Below are 22480 nucleotides of genomic sequence, written 5' to 3' on the forward strand. Positions count from 1 at the left end.
GTAAAAGGTAACGTAAAACGTATCCCATCATCAGTTCAGTTCGAACGAGGAAGAAGAAAATATATTATCTGCTAAATTCTGTTTTAATCTCTTAGTCGTCATTTATTTAACGTACCTTAAACTCAAACTGGTGTAACAGGAAGGCAATTGGTTGATTATAATACAACATCGAACGTTTATGAAAACCAAGCAATTTTCTCGAATATCGCGGGGAACTCAGAGACGTGCATTGATCTGAAAAACCAGTTCAAGTAGAAATTGTGAAACTAGATGGAAATTTACCAAAACCCGATTTTCATCACGCAATTTCTAAAACAACATCATCCGCGGGAAAAGTTATTCCACAAAATTAGTTTTCGTATATAGTATCTTTGGCGAAAAGGGAAGGAGTACATTGGTGCATGATAAATCTCTCAAGGTCACTCAATTGTACATTCTTCGAGAGTTTCGGGAACCGCCCTGATTTTAATAAATTAAACCATTTTATAGAGGGAACAGTGGCGGCGTAAGGGGGGGTGAGGGTGCGGTCCACCCTTGGTACCAGGGTAGCCAGGGGTGCCATCGGAGAAGCTCAAGGGGAGGGTGCAAATCAGAACGATTAAACGTGAAGAAGACGGACGTGAAAACTTCTGCACGGTCCTGGGGGGTGTCACAAAACACTGCCGCCGCCCCGGGGACCCAGCCTTCTTAAGCCGCCACTGAGAGGAAATCAGCTAAACTGTTACCTTTAATTATATTAGTTGCTAGGAAATTCTATTAAGACTTGCGGTGGCTATTGCGAATATTTTGCTTTTAATTTGTGTCGGATAATAAAATTGTTTAGTACATTGCAAAGATTTTCTGAAAACCAAAATGTACACGATTTGTATAATATCTGAATTCATGTATAAGAAACACGCAATAAATTTGTTATAAGGGTAAATACATAAGTTGTTCTGACGCACAATTGTAAAAAACCTTTTCTGGTCCGCGACCGCTAGTTTACTGAAGACAGTCGTGGTACCCCGCGAGCCGGACCTACTTCCACACCAAGCAGTTGCACGTCTTTCTCTCGCCTTTTAATGACAAACAATTTTTAATATTTTAATCATAGCTTTTTATTCTTTCTACAATTGTGCATTTACAAAATTGATATTTTTATATAAAAACTCGGCATATTATGTGCTTTTCTCTAAAGTGCATGAATATTTTTTACTTAAATTGTTCGTTCTATGCGATAGAAGGCATGAAAACATGGGTCCGTCGACATCTAGTTCAGTCAGAATGAGGCATCCCACACCATTTAAGTCTTATAACTTCGCGATGTTAAATTTCCAAAAAATACACATTTATTCTCGCCTTTACAAAAAACTCCTTCGTAGCCATTTGCACGCATGATTTCAGTTTTTTGTATGACGTAAATCCATAGTCCCAAGTGAGACTGCGAACGTTCTTCTCAACCCAGGAGTTCTGCGGTTGAGTGCAGGAGGGTAGATTGACCCCGAAGTACAGTGTGGTAAAAACCCAGGCCGCGACCCGGGATGAGGCCTCAGCTGAACAGGCTGCCACTTCCTCCTTGACTATTTTCTCCGGTCTCTCATCTTTGGTCCGCCGGTCAAAGAATTCCAAATCAACGACCATCGACTTCTTATACGGGTAACTCAAAAGAATATTAATACATTGTCACCAGATGTTTTTTTTTAAATTATCAGAAAGGTTTTTACTTGCATAGTTTTTATCGAGATATCCCTCTTGATTTGAAACTTCTTCGAATTTTAATGGTTATGCACAGTAGTCGCTGAACTTAATAAAATACGTTATTGCGCGATTGCATTTTGCGTAACCACAACATTTAACGTTTAAAGTTAGTAAACGCCGGGTTTTTGCACCACTGCTGTAACATTGAACACCCCATTCGCCACTTTAATAATACCGGGGCAATCAATGGTTCAAATTTTAATCTAATTTGCATATTAAAACATTGTTGATTATTTTTTAATTTGTGATTTACACGGTCTGCTTACTGTATAACGTGTACAATAGTATCGGATAAACGTACGCTTTTCATACAGGTCGTGAAGAAGCGAGGACTGCAATCAGGATTATAACTCTTCATATCTGAAGGTGGGGGAAAAGCTGACCTTCTATCATTAATACAGAGAAAGATTACTACTTTCTATTAGCCTTGTATTTAGCGAAGTACAGCTTGTATCTTTTCAACACTAACTTTACACGTTCACCATCAGTGATGGTCTAACTCTGCTAGTCACCACCCAAAGAACTCTCAATCAAGATCATTCTGCAGGTGGGTTAAGAGTTGACCGTCAATAAATTATTGCCCAGAAAGGCTGGTGCCTTCTACAACCTTTTAAATTCACTACCAGTGGCGATCTAGCTTTGAGTCTTCACCACCTAGAGCCATCCGGTAGTGAAGCCTAGGATGTTCACCAACGGGTGGTGCAGCTTTGACAGTTCACCATCAAGCACTACCCGGTGCTAATTTTTGGGCCAAAAACCTACGAAACCTACTACATCTCCCGATAGTCGTCTACTTTGTCTTTAACTATGGAAAATGCTAATAAAACGGCACGTGCCTCACATGCTCCAAGTGCTCAAAACGCGGAAAACGAAATCAATTAAGGTACATATAATTTAAATATGTATAATGATGTTTAATTTTTAATAAAAAATTGTCCCAAGATCTACAACGTCAACATTGATCTTTTTTGTTTATGATTAGTATAGACCAAAATGAAAGTATGATTTCCTGGGTCCTGCTCTATCTCGGGGGTAGAAGTATAGAACTCGACAACCCAATGAAGCCGGTTAAAATCAATTCAAATAAAAAATCATAGACATAAATTCACCCTCACATAATCAACACTTTCGATAAACGAATTAAAACCCGAAAAACAAGCAATAGAAAAATACATAACAATTTACCCAAAAAAGCCTATAAGTTCATTCAGATATTTGGGAATAAACTAAAATCAATACAAATACCAACAGTAATAAAAATTGTAATAGCAGAAATAAGCAAAAAAAATTAAATACTTAGAAAACCAGAAAAATGCAATCCAAATTCCCATGATAATAAAAATTGTAATAGAAAAAACCTAAAACACATTACCATTAACAATTCCCGGCTTATAACGCACACAAAAAAACTCTTAACTGAATAGTGAAGGCTAAACAAAAGCGCATATCTCAAAATAAATAAAACCAACGTAATCACATTAATGAAAATGTATGACACATTTAAAGCCGATAAAAAAACGTAAAATAAATTACGAAATTACGAGTAAGTAAACGAAACGAAAAAAGTGCGATGTATACCACTTGAAATTGTATTCATAAATGACCCGTAACGGTTCAATAGTACCGATAGATAAAAAACTTACTAACGAGGAGTGTACTCGAGGTGTAAATAACCGATTTTAATGAAACTCGGGGGGATGTAGACATTGGGGCAATATGAATTTTCACTAAGGGAAAAGTTACGCTGGGCTTCCGTTTTGCTATGGCAACCGAAAATGTTTTTGACAACGTAAAATGAAAAACTCTACATTTAAAAAAGCATGGGATTTTCTCGGTTTCACATGTGAAAATATTTGAAAACTAAAAAAAAATTAAAAATTTAAATTTGAACTAAAATGCTAAATTTGAACAATTTTGAGTGAAATTCATCAAGTTTGGGTAAACTTAAACCAAATTTGGGTAAAATTGAGAAAAGTAAATTGAATTTGATAAATAAAGGGATATTTGCAAATTTTACCTAATAGGGTATTGAAATCGACAAAAATTGGCTAAATTGACCAAAATTGGGTAAAAAGACCAAAATTGGGTAAAAAGACCAAAATTAGGTAAAATGACCTAAAATGTTTAAAATTGGATAAAATCGGGTTTAACCAACTAATATCGTCTAAAATTGGGTAAAATGATAAAATTGGGGTAAATTGATAAAATTTGGTTAAAATGATAAAATTTGGGTAAAATTATCAAAATTCGTCCAAATGACAATAATTGAGTAAAATTGTGTTAAAACAACTAATATCGGCTACAATTGGGTAAAATGATAAAATTTGGGTAAAATGATAAAATTTGGGTAAAATGATAAAAATTGGTTAAAATGATAAAATTTGGGTAAAATTATCAAAATTCGTCCCAATGACAAAAATCGAGTAAAATTGTGTTACTAATATCGACTACAATTGGATAAAATGATAAATTTTTGGGTAAAAGAATTAAATTTGGGTATAATGACGTAAAATGTTTAAAATTGGATTAAATCGGGTGAAACAACTAATATCGTCTAAAATGGGGTAAAATTATAAAATTTTGGGGGTAATTTGAGAAAATTGAGTAAAACAGCCAAAAAATAATAAAATTGAATAAAATTTTGGGGGTGATTTGAGAACTACTATCGGATAAAATTGGGTAAAATGATAAAATTTGAGTAAAACTATAAAATTTGGATAAAACAATCAGACTTCGCCCAAATGACAAAAATTGGGTAGAATTGTGTTAAAACTACTAATATCGGCTACATTTGGGTAAAACAGTTAAAATTTGACGTTGTAGTATGTTTTTTCATAATTGGGGTATTTTGGATGTGAACGAAAGAAAGGTTTTTAAAGAAAAACTCTTTAAGTTATAGTAGTTTTCGTTATTAATTAGTGTTTACGAAATTACAACGAAATCGATAACCTTTTAGTTTCTAATTAATTACCTTATTTTGTAGGTTTTCTTCAGTTTATCTACTTTTGGTCCTTCATCACTTTTTGGTAGTTTGACAGATTTATTGTAGCCAATTTCAATTGATTTAAGACGATTCTAGTCGAAACTTATTTAATTTAAGTAAATACTGCTCTTTTTATCAAATTTTGTTCATTTCAATTAATTCAACGCGATTGTAGTCAAATTCATTTATTTAACTCTAATTCTGGTTGTTTAACCAAATTTCTTTCATTTTAAATCATTTTTAGCTACGTGTTTGGCTGTTTTACCCAAATTTTATCATTTTACCCAAATGTACCCGATATTAGTAGTTTTAACACAATTCTACCCAATTTTTGTCATTTGGGCGAAGTCTGATTATTTTACCCAAATTTTATAGTTTTACGCAAATTTTATCATTTTACAAAATTTTATCGTATAGTAGTTGGATTATTACAATTTTATTCAATTTTCTCGAATTGCCCCCAAAATTTTATAATTTTACCCCATTTTAGACGATATCAGTTGTTTAACCCGATTTAATCCAAATTTAAACATTTTAGGTCATTATACCCAAATTTAGTTTTTTTACCCAAAAATTTATCATTTTACCCAATTGTAGTCGATATTAGTTGTTTTAACACAATTTTACTCGATTTTTGTCATTTCGACGAATTTGGATTATTTTACCCCATTTTAGACAATATTAGTTGGTTAAACATTTTAGGTCATTTTACCCAATTTTGGTCTTTTTACCCAATTTTTGTCGATTTCAAAAACAATTATTTGACAATTACCCTATTTAGGAAAAATTTGCAAATATTCCTTTATTTATCAAATTCAATGAACTTTTCTCAATTTTACCCAAATTTGGTTTAAGTTTACCCAAACGTGATGAATTTCACCCAAAATTGTTAAAATTTAGCATTTTAGTTGAAATTTAAATTTTTATTTTTTTTTAGTTTTCAAAAAATGCTTTTTTAAATGTAGAGTTTTTCATTTTACGTTGTCAAAAACATTTTCGGTTGCCATAGCAAAACGGAAGCCCAGCGTAACTTTTCCCTTGGTGAAATTTCATGTTGCCCCAAGGTCTACATACCCCCCGAGTTTCATCCAAATCGGTGATTTACATCTCGGGTACACTCCTCGTAAGTGGACCACCCACGAGTTCTACCCTTTCACCCTCTTATCTCTGCTGACTGTGCTTAATCAAGATTTGAACTTTATATTTTCATACGTAAAAAATTTAAAATATTAATATACTCTTTCGCTTAAGCTGAATTTATAATTTTCAGCAGACCGCTATATGTATCGGTGGTTCTGTGGTAGGTCACTCGCCTGTCATGCAGGAGGGCTCGGGTTCGAAACACGCCTGATGTGATTTTTGTCATTTCGACGAATTTGGATTATTTTACCCCATTTTAGACAATATTAGTTGGTTAAACATTTTAGGTCATTTTACCCAATTTTGGTCTTTTTACCCAATTTTTGTCGATTTCAAAAACAATTATTTGACAATTACCCTATTTAGGAAAAATTTGCAAATATTCCTTTATTTATCAAATTCAATGAACTTTTCTCAATTTTACCCAAATTTGGTTTAAGTTTACCCAAACGTGATGAATTTCACCCAAAATTGTTAAAATTTAGCATTTTAGTTGAAATTTAAATTTTTATTTTTTTTTAGTTTTCAAAAAATGCTTTTTTAAATGTAGAGTTTTTCATTTTACGTTGTCAAAAACATTTTCGGTTGCCATAGCAAAACGGAAGCCCAGCGTAACTTTTCCCTTGGTGAAATTTCATGTTGCCCCAAGGTCTACATACCCCCCGAGTTTCATCCAAATCGGTGATTTACATCTCGGGTACACTCCTCGTAAGTGGACCACCCACGAGTTCTACCCTTTCACCCTCTTATCTCTGCTGACTGTGCTTAATCAAGATTTGAACTTTATATTTTCATACGTAAAAAATTTAAAATATTAATATACTCTTTCGCTTAAGCTGAATTTATAATTTTCAGCAGACCGCTATATGTATCGGTGGTTCTGTGGTAGGTCACTCGCCTGTCATGCAGGAGGGCTCGGGTTCGAAACACGCCTGATGTGATCGCAATGATACTATGACGTAAACCGTGAATATTTGGTGGAAACCCTGCCATTTGGACGTTGAGCCGTTTACAGTAACCATCAGCACTCTGTCCGTCCCAAACGTCAAAGATTCGTCACGTACAATCCTAATTCGCATAAGAACTTTATGCTACACCCAATTACAAAAGAGGGCTCTTTTGGAAAAAGCCTTTTTCCTAATTCCAAGAAACTGCGAACGCAGTGATTTCAATAAATTGCGTACGCATTGATCACACTTTGCCCCGAAAATGCGAGTTCATTCGCAGCCCAGACAGACCAACCCACAGACACGGTGATTGTACATCCCCTCGGAGAGGTAAAAAGTTTTACCGAATCCCAAAATCCTGCGAACGCGGTGATTGCACTTGTTCCTCGAAACTGCGAACGTGTTCGCAGCCCAGACAGACACACACACACGATGATTATAATAACCCTCCGAGCTTAAGGTCCCATAGGATTGTTTAAAACATATGGTAACTAGTAAGGAGATAAAGAGGATTTATCAAGGACATTGATCCGTAGATCGCCACACGCTGACGTCCACTCGGACATAATTTTAATTACTTTATATATATTTTATACTAACCTGATTTTAAAAAATAAAAATAATTTGCAAATTCAGGGTAGAAACTTTTGAAAAAAATAGTGATGAAATCGTTGGAAAAAAGATAATTTCAGAGGAAAAAAATATTCAAAGTTTGGTAAGTATTTTGTAAACATTATTCATCTATCAAATTTTAGTTGGTAGACAATTTTGCTGGAAGACAATAGTTAAGCCTCTTTTGAAACAACAAACTTGATAGTTTTCTTATTTTGCAGATCAATTCTTCAATCTTTCATTTCGGTAAAGATAAGAGATTTGGTCCACTAGATTCAAAAACAGAGCTTTCTTACTAGTGTTTTTGAAACAAAGCTATTATCCACTTCCGACATGAGGCCTCCGAAAAAAACGGGCTTAATCGGTTGCTGTAGTGCGCTTTCAAAAGTTAGTTAAACGGTAACTATGGAGCTGAAGTTTTCGGAATTCCGGCCGGAAGTGGTTTAATGCTGTTGATTTCGCCCAAGTCAGTAATTTCGAATTTAGGGTACGATGTCTATACTACCTTTGATTTATGGTACAACTTCGGAGCTTAGGAGGATCGCGCTTTCTATTTGTGTCTACTAAGGCTATACCTTACTTAGAGAAATACTATACTGATCACTCGGTAAAAAATAGCTATTTTTGTAGATTTGATTTAAAGACCGAGAACAGAGCGAATTTCCACCCCTCGTATTCTGTACTTAATTTTTTGACGAGTGACAACTGATTGACATTTCTGACAACTTGATTGTCAGCTCTGACAGCTTGAGTGACCGCCTGGACAATTCATGTATTGTAGCTTACCTCTTTTTTTGATGCTCATTGTATATATTATATTCAAAAACAGTCAGAGCCGTCAGCCAAGCTGTCCACGCTGTCACCTAGGAGCAACAAACACAAGGAGAACGTAGCTAGCCTTTAAACACGCTAAGGAAGGGTTGTGTACGAACTTCATTGAACGAGCGTCACGAGCCTTTACGATGAACGTTTTACGGGCGGGGGGAAGACAATTTCAGAATTTTCCCCTTTCGACGGCAGCAGGCGCTAAAGCGTCTAGCCAATGAAAAATGCACGACTTTTGACGGGTTGCGTTCTCCTTATGTGGGGTGTTGTGTTTGTTGCTCCTAGCTGTCACTCAATTTTGCGGGGGTCAAAATTCGCGCACAAGAAAATGGAATCTCTGTTCTCGGCCTTTAAACGAATATTTTCAGAATACTCTTGGCATACACTCTTAATTCGTAATTCATTGCTACACTTCTAGTTGAAAATAATATTTTCATGCTCGTAAGTAGCAGCTAAAGATGTGGACGTTTTTGATCGCTATTAGCGACCGTGATAATGGAGCTAAAGGAATCCCTATAAACGATTTTTGGCCCATACATAAATTAGAAACACAGTATCCACAATGGACTTGAAATTGTGTTAGTGACTTTCTGGCGATACCTCTAAGTCTATGATTATTAATAATAATAATAATAAGCTAGGCGAATACCCAAGGCACCACCTTAGGCCTAAGTCATCATGTGACTTTTGAAGCCCTTAATTCAGGTGGCCGGGTTACAATGCGTAGGAAGGTGGTGGCAAGCCCTGCATGCCACGAGATCGAGCCAACAGCTCCCTACAATAACTATTACCGTTAACCTAGACAAGTTTTTATGGAAGGGGAAACCGAAGAACTCGGGGGAAAACCCCTTAAACCAGTGGGTACAGAACTTGCAAACTCAACGCAGAAGGAGTTGTTAGAAATGTAGTTCCATTTCAATCAGAAATTATGTTTTGAATTATCAAGTACTGATATTAAAATGATACAGCCATCGATTTCCATAGTAAAATGTATCGTAAACTACACAAGACTTGGCGTAAATAAGGTTCGACATTGCGCAAAATTATATATTATTGATTTTGAGGTTGTGAATAACGCGTTGAAACTAGCGTGTGCACATTTTTTATAACGAAAACTATTGATGTTTGAGGTACCAAGTTGGTTGCTTTTGAAACCAGCCTAACGTAGTGAAATTGCTGCAAAACGCACTGTATGTTCTGGTCTAAAAATTTTGTTAATTTTTTTTGAATCTTTAATAGTATAAAGTTATTTCTTAAGATATTTCCACCTTTCCTATACCTACATTTTGTATTATTTTAAATATTTAACAACCATTAAAATATATTATTAATTAGAAAATTTATTATATCCATAAGTTGAATTATGCCGAAATTTTTGCACGTACAAAAATTGGATGAAAGAAAGACCACCGTTACAAATTTAAAAACTCAAAAGGTTGATCTGTGAAAACGTACGTAGCATTGTTAAAAGTTTTAAATTTTTTCATCAATGCTTTTCCTTTACATCTTACAAATATCAATTGTGTCCTATGTTTAAAAACACAAAATTATCGACTTTATCTTAACTTTATCAGGTATTAACTATTTTTTCCATTTGTTTTTCAGGGAGTTGATTCAGTGGCATGGCAATATATCAACCTAATTGGTTTAAAGAGTTGTTTGGCCATTTTCTTGGGTTTTTCTGGCGCTTATGCTTTATGTGTGTTTTCCAATTACTGGTTGGTGCTTTGGACTGCAGATATTCAGTCTTCATATGCGGATCAGAGGAATGCCACTTTGTCCAAAATTAAGAGACTCTCAATATTTGGTGCAATTAATCTGGGGCATATTAGTATGACCTTGGTATCTGGAATATTTTTACTGCTTTTTATGTTAAACGCCGCGGTTAAAATGAATCGAAAACTACTCGAGTCAGTTCTTCGATCACCGTTAGCCTTCTTCGACACCACTCCAGTTGGACGTATCCTCAATCGCTTTACATCTGACATCGAGGAAGCCGATCAAGGAATGAACTTTTATTTGCTGATGACCATCACATTTGCATTTCAGACAGTATCTTTATTAATAGCTGTAATGGCTGAAATTCCATTATTTGCGTTGGCGATTGTACTTTGCCTGGTGCCTTTCATATTTATTCAAGTAAGAACCAGTTCCATTTTAATTATTACAAAACATTTGAACTTCACCCCATTAAAAGAGTAGTTGTTGGTTATGAAGGTTACAAGAAAAGTAGTATCGATGCAAATTGCAAAATAGTTAATGTTTTAAACCAGTTCTTTAGTTTTAATCAGGTTGGGTTTACTAAAATAAAGGATTCATTTGAATAAAATATGATGTTGGATGTAAAAGGATATCTTCCTAATTTTGCTTAACGGCTCCTGTGGAAATAATTTATGTAAAATCAACATCAATGTTACTAACGAAGGACAGTTTAAGCAACGTAACGAAATCTCCTGACCAAAGATTGAATTTTGGTGAACGTTGCTTTAATGTTAATTGCCAAACGCAAACAATATGACGAGCCGAGGTGTTTCTCATCGATTTGTAAAAACTCAAGGATTTAGTAGTACTTATTATATTTTCAAAATTCCCAAATGAGAACTTTCAAATGGGCTATAGTTTGACCGTGAAACGGACAATATTTTGGAAACACACAAACTTATCGTTATGTGATTTCACATGGGAATTCAGCGACTTCAACGAAAAAACAAGTATTTGTTTGGTAGGTTACACAATTTTTGGTGGGTCCCCCTAATTATTGTTAAAAGCGAATAAATAAGGGCAAATGACAATTAATTAAGGTAGGTTTGAGTAAATGTTCAAAAATTGAAATTAAATACATATATGTTCATTGAGGTAAAACAATAAAACGGGTTAAATTTATAAATTTTCGGTAAATGCTGTAAGATCAAGTTAAGTTAGGTAATTGAGACTAAATTAATATAAAAATATATATAATTGGCCAGAATTCGGAAAATTGAAACCACCGTATTTAAGGCAAATATGAATCCATGTAATTTAATATTAAAAAATAATAATCAGCTAGGGTAATACCCAAGACACCACCTTAGGCCCAAGTCATCGAGCGACTTTTAACGGTGGACTGGTTACAATGCGTTTAAAATGCCGTATGTTAAATAATGTTGTGTGGATGCAAATGGTTTAGTCTAAATTTGGGGAAATAAGAACAATGTATCACAAATAAGAGTTAATGGAAATAAATTGGAGAACACTAAGGTAATATCAAATAAAGTTCGTAAATAGAAGCGAAATTAGTTATTGGTAATAAAATTTATTTATTGCAAATGTATTTTAATTTAATGCATTGCATTTCAGTAACTGTGAATTTATATAGTTTAAAATTAAATTATCTACTTAAATTAAATATTTTCCGTTTGGTGAATTAGTTGGATAAAGTAAAGTTATTTGGATATCAGATATTACATAATTTAAAGATTAGTAAAATAATAGAAGGTTAATTTATAAAAATAGTATTTTAGATGACAAAAATTATTTTATTTTAGTAAATAAAAGTAAGTAAGTAAAACGGAATAAATGTATTTATATAATACCCAAGGCACCACTTTAGGCCTAAGTCATCAAGCGACCTTTGAAGCCATTACTTCAGGTGGCCGGGTTACAATGCGTAGGAGGGTGGTGACAAGCCCTGCATGCCAAGCGATCGAGTCAACCGCTCCCTAGCTCCCTACACTTACTATTACCATGAATGTATTCATTTCAACCATAAATATATAGAACTATATCATTCGAAATATATTTTTCAAAGCCATTTGCGATGCCACGGTTCTTCACACAAATTTTATTTTATTTAATTATATTTGAAATTGAACGTTTAGCTTCTCTTACGTATACATTATACATAATATTGTATTCTTCTTTTCCATTTGGAATTTGATTTGTTTTATTTAACGTTCCCTTTTCGACGCATATGTCATTATTTAAAATCTCGAGCTGTTCAATTTATATTATTGGTCGTAAAATAATGGTTCGATAAAAGACATCGGCTCGAAACGTCTCCAATTTATAAAACATTGTTTCTTCATTTTAATTTTTATATTTTACCATTGTAATTAATCCGTTGAATTTCTAGCATGTATATAGTTTCGCAGAAATCAAAATTAATGAATTTCTTCTGTTTCACTAGATAAAGAAATTTCAATGAATTCATTTTTCCAAATAAGTTAAATTTACTCCACTCATTCGCTCAGCCTAAGTTTTTTAACTTTAACCAGTTTACTGAATTTTACGTATTAATTCGCAGTTACTTAGATGCAGCGGATTATACGTTAAGGTCTACTCAATCCTTGAGTTGAAATCAAATCAGTGAAGAAACTACTCGGGTTGGCTCATTATACGGTATCATTGGTTTTTTTAATACAAAACGAACATTATTTTTCCGTTTGGGAGTTAAAGAGGAAAACAAGTTGAAAATAATTTAAAAATTTGGTTATTTTACCATTTACATTTAGTTTTGAATTCAAATTGTTTTATCCTGGGATTTGAAATAAACACTTCTATACGATTGTAAAGTAACCCGGCCACCTAAATTAAAAGGCTTTAAAAGTCGCTCGATGACTTAGGCCTAAGGTGGTGCCTTGGGTATTAGCCTAGCTGATTATTAATTTATTATTAATTATATGTATCTAAATTGATAGAGTGGTCATTTCTGCATCGTTGGCTCCCAAACCCCATTTTTATACATTCAAATATTTGGTATATTTTTTAAGGTTTATATTTGTCAAAGTTATCCAAAGTTAACTTTATCTTATCTGATATATGTGGAAAATAAACTTGATTTTCTAAAATAGCTTAAAAACACTTAAATAACAGACGCTTTTTTGTTTTAAATTATAGAAACACCGATTCAATTTCCTCGATGAACTAAAACCATGTAACATTTTGCGGTTAAATCGAAAAATATGGTTTTCAATTTGTAAAAGAGTATAGGAAAGTTTAAGCACTTGCATTATAGAATATTGATATCTTTCGAGATTATCTGTGATAACAGACTTTTGTTTCCACCACAGATTCCAGAATTCTTTGGAAAATTTTATTTTATTTTTAAAGCCACCCAAAAAGTTCAAGTTATGCTTTATTTTGGTTTTCAGGCGGTAAATGATATCAACTCTTTCTATATTAAATTACGTGAAAGGTAAAAAATCCCATAGAAAAGGGGACAGAGAAAGCTAAGCCCTAACAAATTTATAGTAATGATACAAAAATGTTATTAGATATGATATTTATGTTATATACCATAAAGTATAAAGAATATACTTGAACAAAAGTATCGAAGGCATAAAAGTTCAATCATCTACACATTTCAAAAAACCAAATAATCAAAAACGTTACACAAGGCTAAGTGTTGCGTAAGAATGTTTGGGTGTTTCCACCACCCTCCTGGCCACCTGGGATAAAGGTATTAAAAGTCGGTAGATGACTTGGGCCTAGGGTTGTGACTTGGGTTTAAGCCTAGCTTATTAAAATATCATTTATGACACAATGTGGAACTATGAAGAATATGACTACGGATATTGTTAAGACAAACTATCTGTGTTTCATCTGAAACTTGTCAAAAGCATTCGTATTTTAAAATATATTTTATAATAAAACTAAATGCTTTTAGGTGTATTACTCGAAAGCTCATGGACAGTTGAAGAAGCTTTTCGTCAACTCAAATTCTCCTCTGTTCACTCATTTTTCTGATTCTTTGGCCGGTGCCAGTGTCATTAGATCTCTGAAAGCTACAGACATATTCACCGAGAAAGCATTTTCACTCATTGAGGATAACGAAACGAAATATTATTCATGGTGCATGAGTGTGAGGTTAGAAACTTTCATTTATTTAAATAAACAAAGTGTTATCACGTGTAGTGTACAATTTGTTTTATTTATTTTACTTATATAAATTATATTTAACTCCAAACCTCTTTACGTTATATTTATTATAAATGTTCTTGGTGTGTTGTATAATTTTAATATTCTTTTTTTGGCGCTTAAGAATATTATTAAAATTAATTTCCTGTTTTGCGGAATGCCCAGTGAAGTCGCTCATGCTAGTTTAAAGCTTTTGCGTTTCAATTTCTGTTGTAACGATACCGATGATATCGAGGGGCTAACCACTCTTAGAAAGTCTGTACACCGGATTAAGCTTAGATTACCACTGCCAAAGGCAGGGACTTCAAAGATTACGCGTAATCCCATTAGTACAGTCAAAGGTACGACTCTCTACACCGATTACGCGGAGTGATCAGCTCCTCGGATGATATAGATGTTTTTTTCTACACTTAACCTTGAAACACAAATACGAAATGGTTTTCCAGACAAAGTATCGATGTTTATATTAGTAAGATGCCATGGTTTGCGAAATCCGTTACATTACAAAACACTGATACATTTATTTTCCAGTGATATTTTAAATACGTTTTTCCTCGCTTTAATAATAATAATGTATCAATAATTTTTTTAATTCCTCAAAGAAATTTCGTATTTAAATGGAAATTCAGTTAATGTTTCATGATTGCAAAAATCCGAACGATATTTCCAAGTACATTGTTTTGATAAAAAGTAACTTTTCCTAATAAAGCTTAGTTTATCTGTATCTTTAGCCTTTAATTTGCAATATCGCTTTTATAAATAATTCATATTTTACACCAAACGTATTAATAAGGCCGGGATAACTTACACGAGAAGCCACCCCTCAGAGATGGGCAAAAAATCATTTGACGAATAACGAATAAATTTTTTTCGTGTCAGTTGTTATTTATAAATAAGGTTACAGTTAATTTATTTAGAGAAAAATATTTTAAATAAATGTAGAAAAATATTTTTTAATAAAATAAGTTTATAAATAAAAAGGTCAAATATCTGTTTTATTAAATCATTTGAAATAAATGTATTTTGCAAATAAGAAGACTGAAATATTTTGTCATCAGATATTTCGGGTTGGCGTAGTTTACAAATAGATCGTCAAAAATAGCTTCCGTTTATTTTTTATTTAGTAGATAACGAATTATTTGAGAGGGCTAGACTCAAGGAAAATAACTGAATACATGTCCAATTTGTAAGAAAATGCAATACAAATTCCAAAGACAAATTAATTCTGGTGTCAGAGACGAAATACAATTTTCGACACTATTTTTATTTTAACAATGAGTATCAATATTACCCAGCAATGGTGGTCACTATTTAATGGCACAGCAGACATGTGAGCGAGGCCCCTTCTCACAACACACATGTTTTGCGAAGGAATAAATGAGGGGCCCGAATAAGTGCCGCAAAGTACGGGAACCCCAAAAAGTGCCGGACCTCAATAAGTGCCGCTAAGTAAGGGGACCCCTAAAAGTGCCCTTAGGTGTGGGGACCACAAAACGTGTCGCTAAGTGCGAGGCCCTAGACGCTCGCCTTTTCTAGCACCGGCCCTATAGCTACACCACTGTAGCTATTAATTATTTAATTAATGCTACTAATTTTTACTTGAAAGCATCATTTACCTTTACTATATACACAAACCTTACGAAGATACGTGAATTTGGTTAATAAAAACATTAATCTAATACTGCCGATCGCCTAATTTACGTAGCATCGTCCAAACAGTGGCGTAACTAAGGACCTGCAGACCCCGAGAACGGGGGGGGGGCTTTTCATTTTCACAAACTAGGGGGCCCTTTCGTTTTAAGTATTTTTACAAGAAAATCTTGTAAAAATGGAGAAAAATCGGTTACGGGACGAACAAAAGACAGGCTTTAAACAATACTAAAATTCAATCTCACTCAATATCCGACGGTAGAAATCGTAAAAAATATCTAAAGGTAGCTTTTGAATATAATATTTTAATTTTCAAATTTTAATAAATGAAATTCGCGGTTTTTAATTTAAATAGACATATTATATATTGCATTTCATTTACTACGACACTACTAATACCTTATAACAAATACATTTTTTTTTATAAAGGGGCCTTTTGATATCCTGCGGGGGGCTCGAAATTTGTCATTACGCCACTGCGTCCAAAGCTTCTAACTGGAGGTGCTTTGTCGGTGGCATTAGCGTTAAATGTTGCCATTATCAAGAAGTCAAATATCCCGTAACAGTTTACTCCATATAGTGCGATAAGCATTTTATTATGAACCTTGCGTTTACTCGATTAACTAAAACAAAAAGAACAAAGGTCTCCTTAATCCTTATTCTTTATTTAAATTAAAGAAAATATTTCAATTTTTTTTATTCCGCGAAATAAATGACTGAAAATATTTTGTAAAAAAACAATTTACCAAATGGATGTTCATGAAATATTCGTAAAATATTATTTTCCAGATAATAGTCGAAAATATTATTTTTTAAATTATTTACCAAATAAGACCACGACCAAATATTTGTTTAATTGCCAAATAACTATACCTAAAATATTTAGCCCTGTCAATCGACGAATAAATATGATCAGATATTTTGTTATTTAGTAATTTATTCGTTATTCGCCATATGATTTTTTGCCCATCTCTGCCACCCCTCTTGTAGCAGAGTAGATCGTCATTTATTTACGTGTTCAATTTTACAAATATCACATACACGTTTTAGAGATAACGATTAATCTGTTTCATAACGACTCCGAAACTACAATAACTTTATTTTCAGATGGATGTCCTTCCGGGTAAATTTGTTACTAAGTGTGCTGTTACTTATTGCTTATCTATCGGCAGTACTGTCAAAAGAATTCCTTTCACCTGGAATAGTTGGATACATTCTTAACAACTTGAATACGGTTTGTTGTATTTAATTATCACCTCAGTAAAACGAGTCCAGTTCATTTTTCTCTTGGAGCTTTAAGAATTTTTTTCAGTAATTAAATGGAAATTATAAAATACATTTATGAATATGACCACGTTGAAAATGCCTAAGAACATGAAACTTCACTCGACATTACTTTAGTAAAATTATTTTTCATGGAACCTATTACAATTTTGCAGCAAATTTTTAGTTCAGATATACGAATAACAGATATGTTTAATAAATATAACAAATTAGGAAATATAAAAAAATGAATATTAATCCAAGCAATATATTACAAATGGATATTATTGGAAAATAGGACAGAATGTCTGAACTTTATGTAAAATATTTCTGTCGAGGCCAAATTTTCCTGACATTTTCTGGAAATTCAACATTTTGTAAATTACCATACCTTTTTGGACCAGCCTTCCCAAATAGTATCTTTCAAGTTGTGATGCTATACGAATTATTCGACAAAAGTGCAACAATTGTTTTTATTTAAGTAACAGCTAGGAAATATGGGAGTTGTAAAAACTACTACGGATTCAGTGGGTACTGGGGGTACTGCGGAAGATATTTTGTTAAATTATTTTATCGTCTTCAATGTGCAGTCAATGAATACGTTAAAAAAAATCCAAACACGTTAAGACTATAATTATTAAGGTGGTTCTTAAATGTTGATATCATACCGTCTAAATTTGTTGAAATGTATCGAAACATAATTCATAAGAAATGTTTGTTAATTGAACAAAATTGCAGGGTAGGGCAATGATCTTGAAAATTCCCCATATTTTAGCAATAGACCCATTGGCATTTAAGGTACTTTATTTTTATCGAAATTGTTTTCATGAAAACGCCAATTTTTATTTATCTAATTACAAACAAAATTTATAAGCCCCACCATCGACTGCGATGCAGGCTTGGGCGCAAAACATTCTTGTTGAAAACACGTTGAACCATTTCCAGGGTTACTTCCCGGCATGCGTTAAGAATTCGTTGACGTAGTTCTTCTAGTGTTTCAACCGAAGTGGCATATTCTCTGTCATTAATGAAGCCCAAAAGAAAAAAGTTTTTAAAGGCGTCAGATCTGGTGACCTTGCTGGCCAGTGTACCGGACCGTTTCTCCCTATCCATCGTTGTGGAAATTCATTGTTTAGGAAAAGTTTGACGTCTCTGTAGTAATGAGGCGGGGCACCTTCTTGTTGAAACCACAATCTGGCTCGTTAACTGATCGCAGTTCGTCAAGTTGATTTGCCAGTTTTTTCGCAAGAAATCTTAATAACTCTGGCCATTCTGATGTGAAGGGAAAAATACATTTTCGTACAAGACCAATCCAAACGTTTAAGCGCCCAAATTGAAAATGGTGACGGTGATCAAAACCCCAGTGTGGATTTTCGTCTTGCCAAAAGTAATTCTTAGGCCCGTCTCTTGAATTGGAAGATTCATCCGAGAATAGCCCGTTGCGGATAAATTGAGGGTCTTCAGCCACCGAATTCAGCAGCCAGGTGCCAAAATCCAGCCGTATTTCAGCGTCTCCATCTACTAAACCATAATTGGTAAAGTGTTGCTCTATAAGGATGGTACATATGTTTACGCAATATTTCCCTCATTTTCTGCAAAACCATACTGCCGAAAGTCATTCACAGCTCGCCTCACTGTATTTGTAGACGGTCTTCAATCCGGGTGTCGTTGTTCGAAGATCTCACTCACTCGTCTAAGATTTCTTCCACCTTCTTTGTAGTAAATGGCAATAAGTTTCGTATGATCTGGTCTGGAATAAAATTGCAAAATTATTTTTATGATAAATTACCACAATGATATGAAACACAGTGTAACACTGCCTCTTTATACTAAATTAATTTGAGTTTTTGTACGGACTTTAAACCTAAGTTATATTAAGCTATTGACTTCTCCAGACGGTTTTGCATCTAGATTAAGTCTAATGCGAAACAATTTAACCTTGAAAGGAAAGAAGGGAAGGTGAACCTCACCGTTGAAAACTTTCAAGTTGCTCTAACGTGGCGTTAGATTAGCAATGCTATATAGCATAAGACCTCGTCCATATGCGGGTGATCGTCGACATGTCGTAGTTGATCAGAGCAATGAAACTCGTGGCTAGTATCACGATTATTTTTAAATAGCACGATTATTTTTTAATATCACGATTATTTTTTAATATCACGAATATTTTTAAATATCACGATTAATTTCAAATATCACGATTATTTTCAAATATCACGATTATTTTCAAATATCACGAATATTTTTAAATATCACGATTATTTTTAAATAACACGATTGAAAATAAATAATAAATTATATTAAATATCACTATTATCTTTAAATATAACCATTATAATTAAATATAATGAATATAATGAAATATAATGATTATAATGAAATGCAATGATTATAATTAAATGTAATGATTATATTTAAATTTAACGATTATAATGAAATATAATGATTATAATGAAATATAATTCAATTCAAAAGGTGTTTATTGCCTGTAAGATAACGTGTTTGCACACTTTTTACAATTTTACAGGAACGAAAAAAAAATATATATATAAAACTTCTACGTCAAAAACCAAAATACGTTATACAACAACATAGTCAAGCAAAAGTAAAGCAAATTCTAAAAAGTAAGCAGTTAAAAGACATCGTCGGATAAAATAGATGTAATACATTTGTTATCTCATTCTACAACTACTATAACTACTATAAGATTTAACAATATTTGACCTCGGGATTAATTTTATGACCTAAAAATTACTTATATTAGAGTGGTATTATATTAAGATTAAAAGATTAATATCCAGATTATTTCTATTTCTATTTACAATTTCATTTACGTGCTTATTTTTAACTCGTTTAACAAAGATTTGCGGAATTTTAGATGATTTGGTTCAAATATATCCAGATTTTTTGAGTACAAGTTGAAAGTTTTTTTAGTTCTTTTAATGGGGTTATTACAAAAATCATGGACTTAAAAAATTTTCCTTTGATCTTGTGTTAGTACTGAGTACGCGCAGGTTGATGCAGGAGAGCAGGTCTTTACAGTCTATACAATTATTGATTAATTTATATAAGAACATAATTTCGTGGTAATTAGTTCGATTACACAATGATGGTAATTTAAATTTTTCAATAATGGTTTTATATCTGTAATTTTGTACGGGATAGAAATTTAGAGAGTACAGTCTGGCGAATTTGTTTTGCATGCCTTCTATAGTATTACGGAGATAGATGCTACAGCCGGACCAGACCTGGGAGCAATATTCAATTTTAGACCTTATTAAAGATTTATAAAGCATTAAGAAAAAATGATTATAATGATTATAATGAAATATAATGATTATAATGAAATATAATGATTATAATGAAATATAATGATTATAATGAAATATAATGATTATAATGAAATATAATGATTATAATGAAATATAATGATTATAATGAAATATAATGATTATAATGAAATATAATGATTATAATGAAATATAATGATTATAATGAAATATAATGATTATAATGAAATATAATGATTATAATGAAATATAATGATTATAATGAAATATAATGATTATAATGAAATATAATGATTATAATGAAATATAATGATTATAATGATTATAATGAAATATAATGATTATAATGAAATATAATGATTATAATGATTATAATGAAATATAATGATTATAATGAAATATAATGATTATAATTTAATATAACGACTATAATGAAATATAATATTTATAATTTAACATAATGATTATAATTTAATATAATGATTATAATGATTTTATTAAAATATAATGATTATAGTTAAATATAATGATTATAATTAAATATTATGATTATAATGACAACAATCTGTTTTTTTTTCTACGCCATTGATCGTTTTTCGCGAGTTTTTCATCGATCATCCTGTAATTTAAGTTTCCAATAACAATTAATGTAAAGCTCCCAATGTTATTTTTTGCAATCGTTCATTTTTCCAACTTTTGCAGATTGCCCCTTTTGTGTGGTTCATATTATTTAACGGAACACTTGTTGAGGCTTCTTTTGTGAGTCTGGAGAGGATATTTGAATACTTCAATCTAAATCCTGAAGTGAGCTAAATTTATATCGACACAATTTTCATTTTTGTAAAATTATAATTCAAGGTTATTAAGTTAGTTGATGCTCCTTTATAAGAGCGAATGCAATAAGAATCTCTATGTAAATGAATTATTTAAAGTTAATTTGATGTTATGTTGTTATTGTTCGCTTTACATATTCCTAAAAAATTCAGCACCCTGAACAAATATTTCCAAATTAAAGAGTTTCTAAAATCAGCTGTAACTTAAGCTAAAATATTTTTTAAATCATTAAATGAATTAGCTCATGTCGGCTAATGTTTTTGTAAAAAAGGTTTAACCTACAAATCTAGGAGGTTTAGTTTCATTGAACATTCAATATTATAAAATGAAATTAATCTACTCTCCAGAAAAGAGAACCTTTATTGGTACCCCTACTGTGAATAAATCTAACAATTCATTCTTTTGATGGGCTCCAAAAATTTTGATCACCTTGTGACGAACAAGCATAAGAAACTAGACTTCTCGATGGCTTAGACAACCGCGACGTTTAGAGTTAGATGTTGTCCAGAGTAATGATATGATTTGATAATAAAATAATTAGATGATGGCATGGGCCCGGAACAAAGATTTATAATTTGAATGGCCCTTTGCTAGGCTCATTTTTATTCAGGGTCAAAATAATACGGCGTTTCTAGAGCCCAAGACCAAATTAGATGTGTCGTGCTCGTAATGGTGCTAGATAATGAATAGAACGGGTAACCACACCGAATGAGGACTAGGGTCTATAATGATGCTAGATTCAGGATAGGGTTGGCAACGAAGGTAAAATTTAATTAACTAAATTAGCCAACTGATTTAAAACAGCAATTGCCGTCTCTTTATCCTTTATTTTCATTCCATTAAATCAATACAGACTAGATAATGTTTAATCGGTAATTTCCCCCCAGTATTATTCGGAATTGTAAAAAGGTGGTAATCGGCTCCAATAAAAAAAATCCACTTTTATCCAGATAAGGAGATATACTGCTTATTTAATCCATATAATTTGTCTCTTAATTTCGGAAAGGTAAAAAAAAATATTCTTTGGATAAGGTAACCAAACTCTTGAAGAGTAGACAAAATACATAAGCAATGAGCACTCCATTTCTTTTTATAATTAATGCGAAAACTATTACGGTATTTCTATTTCGAATTGGTTTTACTTTCAAGAATGTTAAGCTCTATTAAGAACAATTAAAAAGACTGGTAAACATTCCCTACTAGTAAATAAAATAAATTGTACATTTTACTGGGTCATCACTAATGTTTTAAATGCGCGTGATTTTGAATGAAAATTGTGTATGTTAGAAAGCAATAAGTTGAGT

General features: G+C 32.5%; 1 protein-coding gene across 1 annotated transcript in view; it reads left to right on the forward strand.

Annotated features, from left to right (window-relative positions):
* The window catches only part of LOC149961991 (ATP-binding cassette sub-family C member 2-like), a 74548-nt gene extending 57510 nt beyond the window's left edge, over positions 1 to 17038 (forward strand). Inside the window, exons 8-11 of the mRNA XM_090164226.1 lie at positions 7444 to 7522; positions 9850 to 10383; positions 13889 to 14088; positions 16897 to 17038. Coding sequence (XP_090020352.1) covers positions 7444 to 7522; positions 9850 to 10383; positions 13889 to 14088; positions 16897 to 17038 — 955 coding nt within the window. The remainder of the gene's footprint in view (positions 1 to 7443; positions 7523 to 9849; positions 10384 to 13888; positions 14089 to 16896) is intronic.
* The last annotated feature ends 5442 nt before the right edge of the window (positions 17039 to 22480 follow it).

This window comes from Leiobunum rupestre, chromosome 1, assembly GCF_980474605.1.
Source record: "Leiobunum rupestre chromosome 1, qqLeiRupe1.1.hap1, whole genome shotgun sequence".
Taxonomy (NCBI): domain Eukaryota; kingdom Metazoa; phylum Arthropoda; class Arachnida; order Opiliones; family Sclerosomatidae; genus Leiobunum; species Leiobunum rupestre.